The sequence below is a fragment of the Phocoena phocoena genome, chromosome 15, assembly GCF_963924675.1.
Source record: "Phocoena phocoena chromosome 15, mPhoPho1.1, whole genome shotgun sequence".
In the NCBI taxonomy this organism is placed as follows: Eukaryota; Metazoa; Chordata; class Mammalia; order Artiodactyla; family Phocoenidae; genus Phocoena; species Phocoena phocoena.
Window position 1 is genome coordinate 78,139,330 of NC_089233.1, and position 8,077 is coordinate 78,147,406.

The window sequence follows — 8,077 nt, forward strand, 5'->3', positions numbered from 1 at the left end:
TGGCTGGGGGCTTGCCATGAGCCAGGCCCTGTGCAAATAGAAAAGTTCTTAAATTAACTGCCAAAGTGTAGGCAGCTTTCAAAGCTAGCAGAGAATAAACTTTACTTTACATCCAACTATTACTGGGCTGAGACAAGACATATGAGCTGAGTGAGGGAGGGTTTCGTTTAATCAAGGACTGAAGAGGGACAAACTGCCCAGGACAGTAACTGGGTGTGGGTATCCGGAGGAATCTGCCAGGGTGAGGGGTCAGACTGTGACTTAGGGCAGTGAGCGACCCTCCAACTGGGTCGAGGCCCAGAATCCCCCAGGTGCTTGTTAAAAATGCAGATACCTAAGCCTCAGCGATTCGGGTTCAGAGATGCAGCCCAGGCACCAGTATCTTTAACAAGCTCCCCCGGGATCCTGGTCCACAGGTAGGTCTGGAAACTGCGGCTATGCAACATTGAAGCCCAAACCTGGGGGAAGTCGGGCCCAGAAAACCAAACTAAATAGTGTTAAAGAAAGGGAAAAAAAGCAAGATTCTGCTTGTTTTGTGGCAGAAATGCAGGCGCAGTCAGGGAGAGCAGCTGGATCCGGCAGAGACTCGGCATCCTGCAAACCTCGCCCCACGTGTTAACCTCTGCGTGAATAAAAGCGGTCGTTTATTGAGATACTGTCCCAGGTCCTTTACGTGGATTACTGCAGAGTCCTCACAATAACCCAATGATATTAGGTATGAATTAGGAACCTAATTCTACTACCTAATAGTATTAAGAACCGTTGTAACCCCTTTCTACAGATGAGGAAAATTAAGCAGAGTAAGCGACTTGTCCACAGGCCAGGATGGCGGACTGGGATAAATGTCCAGCAGTCCGTCTCTGGAGCTTGGAGCTCCTGTCAACTCTGTGCAGTAGGTACCACCATGAGCTGGGCACAAAGAGGGCTCCAGGCCTGGCCTGAGCGTACAGCACAGTTGGCAAAACTGAGGCATGGCCAGAGTGAATGGCGGCAGGGTAGTGGAAATGCTAAGAGGAGGGTGAACATCTCTGAGCAAAGAACTAGGACAAAAGAAGGGGCAGTTATTTGGTGTGGGGTCAGCTTCACTGATAGATGTGAGATTTGGGCAACTGTGCATTCACTCCACAAAGAATATGGTGCCGGGGATCCACGGTGAACACGAGGGGTGCAGCTCCTGACTTCATGGTGCTTAAGGTTCAGCGATGGGACAGACCTTGACGTTTGTTCTGCAAATAATCATTTAAGTGCTGGGACTTGACCTGGTCTGGGAGAACCGTGCGCATGCACGTGTGTTGTCAAAGAGGGGCTCTTTGAGGAAATGCCTTTAAGCCCAGCTCTGACACACGCATAAGAATTGAGTCAGTTCCAGGCAGAGGGAACAACACATACAAAGGCTCCCAGGCTTGAGGAAATGTGGCACATTTGGAAAACAGAAAGGACATCATCAAGGCTATTGCAATTCAGAGGGGAGGGGAATGTCCTGAGATGAGCCAGATCCTCTGTGTGAAGTCTGTCATGAACCTTAAAGTTTTGAGGTTGAGTTGGTGTCAGGCAGGCAGGAAAGGTATTTTAGGCAGAGGGAACAGCATAAGCGAAGGCTTGGAACCCAGAAGGATGCAATGGCCACCAATAAAGTGTAGGCCTTGAGGTCTCCTCACGCTGGGGCCTTGTGTCCCAGGCTTCACACCCAGTGTGTGGGGTTACTGGGAGTTTGTGTTTGAGGATAGGGAACCCAACACGGAGTCTTCAGGGAGAAGACCACGAGGGTAAGGGCCAAAGCACTTAAGTCCCAGGACCGTCTTGAACCTGTGGTGGGACCCTGGCCATGCCTCATACCCACTTGCAGCATTACTTTGTCCAGCTGTAAAATGAGAAGGTTGTACCAGGCTCATCTCTAAGGTAGTTTTCAGTTTTAACATTTTCTTGGTGACTTCCTTTAAAATGAGAATTAAAATAAATTCGGGAGAAAGTGGGAAGACCTCAAGGTAATCCTACTAAAGTTTGTGAGGTGATCAATTATATTTCAATGCTTAAGGAATTCAGCAGAAACATTATTTTGGGGGCATTAAGGAAACAACCACAAAATTTTGCTTGTTGCTGAAAAATTCAGATACCACACCAATGTACAACTGATAGGGCGAAAGTTGGTACCCCCACTTCAGATGTTCTCCACACCTCGGCTCCAGATTAACTGCTTGCAAAACATTGAGAACAAGTCAGAAGCTGTTGGTGTGCTCAATCAGGCTCACAGACGTATCCTGTTTGGCCAACAAAGTTTTAAAATTTCGGAAGTTTTACATTTTTCAGTTTCTCAGAAAAACCCAAATATGACTGGATCCAAAGAGCAGCTTTCTCTACTTTACCACAGTCCTCACCATTCCCTAATGCCTTATGCACAGCTTACTTCTCTCATTAACATTACTCGCTTCATTCCTGTTCTAGCAGCTTTCTGTGGATATAATACTATGTATGTATGCATATATATGCTTTTTTACACTTACCTTGAGAATCTATGTCTGTACAGAGATCTAGCTTCTCTTTTCAATGCTAAGTCACATTCCACTGTCTGAATTTATTCATCTAATAAGTTACTAGATTACTATTCACTATTCATCTCTGGTATTTATTCATCTAATTTCCTCTTGACATATACATACAAAGGTTCCATTTTCTTTACAGTATATAAGTTAAGCAAATACCCATGTACATTTGTTTATCAAGTTTTATAGGATAAATACCTAGAAGTGCACTTACTGGGTAAACATGTTTCTGTACATTTTAAAAATTGGAAGATTTTAAATGTAAGGTTTAAAGATTGAAAGATATCACAAAATTGCCCAGTTTATATGAATTTACATCTCCAGAAAGTAAAGGAAAGCAGTATTTGATTTGCATTTCTTTAACTACTAAGGCAATGGAGCATCCTTTTATGTTTAGTGGCTCTTGAACATCATCTGCTGCCCTTTGCTGACTTTTCTGCTTGGTTCTTTTATTGAATTTTAGGAGTTCTTTATATATGAGGGACATTAGGCCTTAGTCACACATGCGCTGCTATTTTTTCCCCAGTTGTCTTTAGACTTTTTTATACATTGTTTTTCCTTTGGAAAAAGGCTTTATTTACAGCCTCATCACATGATTCTTTTTCTTTTGGGGGAGGAATCCTACAACCTGTCTTCCTTGGCAGGCACAGTATTAATAAATATAATTTTTAATTTAAAAATTGGAATGCCTTTAGCTAACAAATACATTTTCCATTTCCCCACTGGATCCAGCAGTGTGTCTACCGACTATCTCAAAAATGGCTTACTTCCTATAATTTTAAAAGTAATCTGTCTGGTCCCGTAAGGCGGATTATATAGGTATAAGTATAGGTGTGTGTGTGTGTGTGTGTTTGGGTCTCTGTGTATAATTTTTACTCTAGAACTTCTGCAGTTTCATGCTGCACGTTTAAATTTTACATTCATTTGCAATTTATTTTGGACACAACCAAGAACTAGGATGAACTTTTCTGTTTTCCTGGTTGGTAGCACAAGGGAGGGGAGGCATCAATGCTTATTTATAGATTTAAAAACTAAAAAAAAAAAAATTTAAACATTTCTTTTGTCCCTTTAGACAAATAATGCGAATTCAGGAATCACACACATACTCCCACCACCCCAAATTACCACCTTTTCCTTTTTACCATTTCCTGCGAGTATTTTTTTCGTAGTATATAGGTTTTTGTTTTAGAAACCTGGTTTTTGTCTGTTTGTTTTGTTTACCACATGACAACAATTTATAACTGCTACCACTTAATGTTTTAACCTAGCGGTTCCCAAACCTGGCTGGGCAGCTGTCTTCCCAGTGGAGCTTGTTAAAAATAATGAATCAGCAACCCTAGAGGGTTGGCCCTGAGTATCTATATTTTTAACAAGTTCTGTGGAGGCGTCTGGGACATAGCCAGGCCAACTCTAAGTGACTCCCCCATCCCCCAGCCATACCTGTGATCGTCTGGGTCTCAGAGGTGATGGTTCGTGTGGTGGTCTGAGTCTGGGTGGCAGGCACCGTTTCCTCTGATACAAACTGTACTGTGTTGGGCGCCGCCCCAGACGTGCCGGTCAGCTGGCAGCCACTCTGCTTGTGAGCTACAAAGGCGTCCAGGTTGTTAAACTGCTGCTTGCAGATGCCGCAGATGTGGATGTCGGGAGTCAGCTCAACCAGCACTGTTGTGCCACCTGGAACTCCATGGGACACAGGGGAAGTCACAGATTAATTCCAAACAGCTTGAAATTACAACACAAACCAGATTCATGGTTAAAAAAAAAAAAAAAAAAAAGGGCATGGTGGCAGACATAGCTAGTTGCTGGCCCAATAGCTATTCCATTCCCCTCTTCTTGCAAACAGAATCCCAGTTCTGCCCTAGCAGCAATGTACCCAGACCCAAGTGATGCTCCTGGTCATTGCCTACAGGGGCACTAGTGGTATTTTATGTGAGAAGGTTCTCCAATGTGCAGGGCTACCCTACACGTCAAAGGACCAGCAGCCATCTCCTACCCCAACTAAAAGGTAGTCGTACTTCCCAGTCATTATGAAAACTAATGCCCCCACTACTCCAACCCCCTATCCCATTATGAGAAGCACTAGTCTAAATAATGTTGGTCCACTACATACTTGGGAACCCCTCCAGCACAATGCTGGAGGAGCTTCTGGGAAAAGTGTGGCTTTCATGATAAAGAGGGATCTGACATGGTTAACACTGTCCACCTCTTCTTCTGGCCTTGAATGCAGATGTGATGCCAGGGCCTTCTGCAGCCACACTGTAACCATGAGATAAATGCTAAGATCTCTACAAAAGCTTACTTCACTGATCCCCTGAATCAACCCTGGAATCAACCAATTCTAGACTTCTCATTAGGCCAGTATAGTTCAGTTTTGTTACTTGTAACCAAAATTCATTCCTAACTGACAGAGGCGTTATTTCACAATAGTAATAATACAAAGAGTTAATACTGTATTAACATTTGCAAAGCACTTACCACAGTCCTGGCACTATATTAGAAAGTGCTATATAAATGTTTGTTAAATAAAGAAATACAGTTAATAAGTCTCTAACCAATATGACTACCTTTTTATTTTTAAAAATTTCTTTGCCTTATTACAAGGAAACTCATGTTTATAACAGAAAATTTGGAAGAGAAGAAGCAAGGAGGGCTATCACTCACAATCTTCCCACCCATGCATACCATGAACATTACAAAATATTTTCTTCCATTCATTTTCAGTTAAAAATTATTTAAGATCCTAGTGTATTGTAAATTAATCTTTTTCCCACATGCTATCGCACAAGCATTGTGCTATATCACTAAAATCTCTATAAAATAATTATTTAATGACAACACATCATTCCATGTTTTCCAAGCCTCATAATTTCTCAGTAGCTATAAGATTCGTATATTATTCCCAATTTTCCCCAGTCTAAACAGTACGAGAACTACCTTTGTACACATATGGTTGGCATCCATGCATCATAATCTTTTTTGGAAAATTTATAAAATATTTGCTTTACGTCCAATTTCCCCCTTCCAACCAAGACAAGACATCTCTGTGCAGAAATACAATTTGGTTGACTTGCTATGAAGAGATCCTCTGGGCTGAGCATGGTAATGTTTTATAAGCCATCTTGCAAACACCGAAATCAATGGATGGAAGGAATGGACACTTTTCTTCTCCTCTGGAACACTGCCTTCCTGTAGCTACTAAGGTGCCCAAGCTAAGAGGAAGACAAGGAATCAAGAGATGTAGTGATTGCATCGCTGAGGATTCCTTAATGATCAAATAGGACTGATACCCAGGAAGAAATGGGGAGAAGTTTCTGCTTCATATGATGGTTATGAGCATTAAATGAGATGGTGCTTGTAAACGGCCAGCACAGGGATCCCCTCCCCCAGCATGTCACCTGGTGAGGTCATTACTGAGGTGCCCTATTTGAATTTGAAAGTATCCCCTCCGAAAATCTGTATTAATTGAGACCCAGTAACAAACAACGGGCACAATTTGTGCGTATCACCAACAAAAAGAATCCCTTTATCTTTGCAAAGTTCTCCAAACCAAAGTTCTCCAAATCAGAATAAGGGGGCGGGCCGGGGGTGGGGGGGTTGTTTAAATATGGCCACGTCTGAGCCCCACTTCGGAGATACTGAGTCATAATGGTGGTGGGGTGAATGCGGACTGAGGTTTCGGGAAATCTGCGCTTTTCACAAGTTATGCATGGAATACACAGCCAAGTTTGGAAACCAATGTCTCCAAACTTGTAAACAGTAACAGCTAACAAGCTAAGCGCTTACTAGGTGCCAGGGGTTCTCAAACTTTATGTGCATCAGAATCGCCCAGGATAAGGCCGCCCTCCTCCCCTCAAGCCCACCCCGCCACCTGATGGGTGGGGCGCAAAGAGCTTTTTTTTTTTTTCCTTTTTTCTTTTTTTAAGTAAGCGCTCGAGCTCCCAGGTGGCCGGTTTGCGCTCAGTCCCTGGTCCACACTTTGGGAAACAATGCTCCGGGCGAAACCATGGACTTGAAAAAGGCTGTCTTCAACAAGAAAATTAAAATGAACCCCAAACTCAAAACGACCACGGCCCCGTTCCCCATTCAGATCTCCACCTTTAATGTGGAAAAGGCTTTGCAGTAAGCCGGCAGACCTCGTGAAAGTCCCCGAGCCCCAGACTTCCAGAATTTTGGGCCGCCGAGACAGAAGTTTTCCCATCAGCGTTGCCGCGGTTACCCCAAATCTACCTCCAAACTCCGCCGGGGGGCGGGGAATGCCCCAAGGGGGTGACGACTGTCTGAACGGCACGCCCTCCCCCACGATTCCCTTCCAAGAGATCTCCGGAGGCTGGAGAACGCCCCCGCCCCCGCACCGACTTGGGGCCCCCCCGCCAGCCCTCTCCGGCGCCTCCCGCACGGCGCGCCCGCCGCGGTCCCCGAGACGCCGGTTCCAGGCCGTCACCCTGATTTCGGGGCCCCGGGCCTGCTAGCTGCGTCGCAGACGTGCTTGGGCCCGGGCCCCGGAGCGCGCACTGGGCCCCGGAGCGCGCGCTGCGCCCGGAAAAGCACTTACTTTGCACCGAGCCCGGGAAGCTCTCGCCCTCGCTGCTCGCGTTCATGGCCGCAGACTGGGAGGTCCCCGGCCGGCCGGGGTGCCAGGGTAGGGGGGCGCGGGTCTACATGGTGCAAGGACTTTTCCTTTTATTTTTCCACACCCCCCAGCCTTCCTTCTCCCAACTCTGCGAGGCGGGGAGGACGGATGTAAAGCAAGCTCCACTTCCGCTGCCTAGAGGGCGCTGGCCGGGCTCGGCCGCCCCAACCTGCCTTTGCATCAGCGGCTCCCGGGGGAAGCAGCGGTCCAATCCCGATGCCCGGGCCGCGAGGCCCTGCACCCGCGGAATCCCCCGGGAGCCGGATGGCGCACACGCGTCTCCGCGGGTTGGGCGACCACGGGCGGCGAGGGATGCGTACCCCGGGCTGCGGCAGCCGGCGCCCAGCTCACACCCCTGCAGTCTGGGCCGGCGCGTTTGGCCTCCCCGGCTCTGGCGCCTTTGCACCTGCAGCCCTGGGCGTCTGGTCCCCACTGTGGCCGGGCAGCCGTGTCGCCCCCGGGTCGCCCGGGTGGTTTGCAGAGAAGACCGAGTCGGGCTGCAGTTGGGTGGGTGCGCGGGGCGCCGCGGGCTTGGGGTGAACCCCGGCTGAGCGTCAGCGCCCGGCAAATCAGCAGAGCGCTGGGCGGGTCCCCTGCCCAGCTAATGAAATAAAGAGGACCGTGATCACGTGCCTGAGTAACAACTGGGATCAATCGCTGTAAGCTCCCTGCTCGGGGGTCTGCCAACTTTTTTGTGCATCACAGTCACCTGGAGAGCTTGTTAGGACGGAGACTGCTGGGCCCACCCCAGAGTTTCTGACTCAGTGCGTCTAGGGTGAGGGCCGAGGATGAGCATTTCTAAGTTATAAGGTGAAGTTCCTGCTATTGGTGGACGCTGCTTTCCCTAATCTGACCGGTTGCCTGACTGCCTCTCTTTACTACTCTCTCCTTCCCTCAGGCGGCAGCC

At 47.3% G+C, this 8,077-nt stretch overlaps 1 protein-coding gene across 4 annotated transcripts in view; it reads right to left on the reverse strand.

Moving 5' to 3' along the window:
- Positions 1-7,282, reverse strand: part of ZFP64 (ZFP64 zinc finger protein) — a 78,199-nt gene extending 70,917 nt beyond the window's left edge. Inside the window, exons 1-2 of one of the 4 annotated variants that reach the window (XM_065892117.1) lie at positions 7,093-7,240; positions 3,981-4,220 (exon numbers count right to left, since the gene is read on the reverse strand). In XM_065892117.1, coding sequence (XP_065748189.1) covers positions 3,981-4,220; positions 7,093-7,138 — 286 coding nt within the window. In that variant the 5' untranslated portion in view covers positions 7,139-7,240. Of the gene's footprint in view, positions 1-3,980; positions 4,221-7,092 lie in introns of all 4 variants that reach the window. The other 3 variants (XM_065892116.1, XM_065892115.1, XM_065892118.1) reach the window with 3 other exon arrangements.
- Positions 7,283-8,077: the final 795 nt, after the last annotated feature.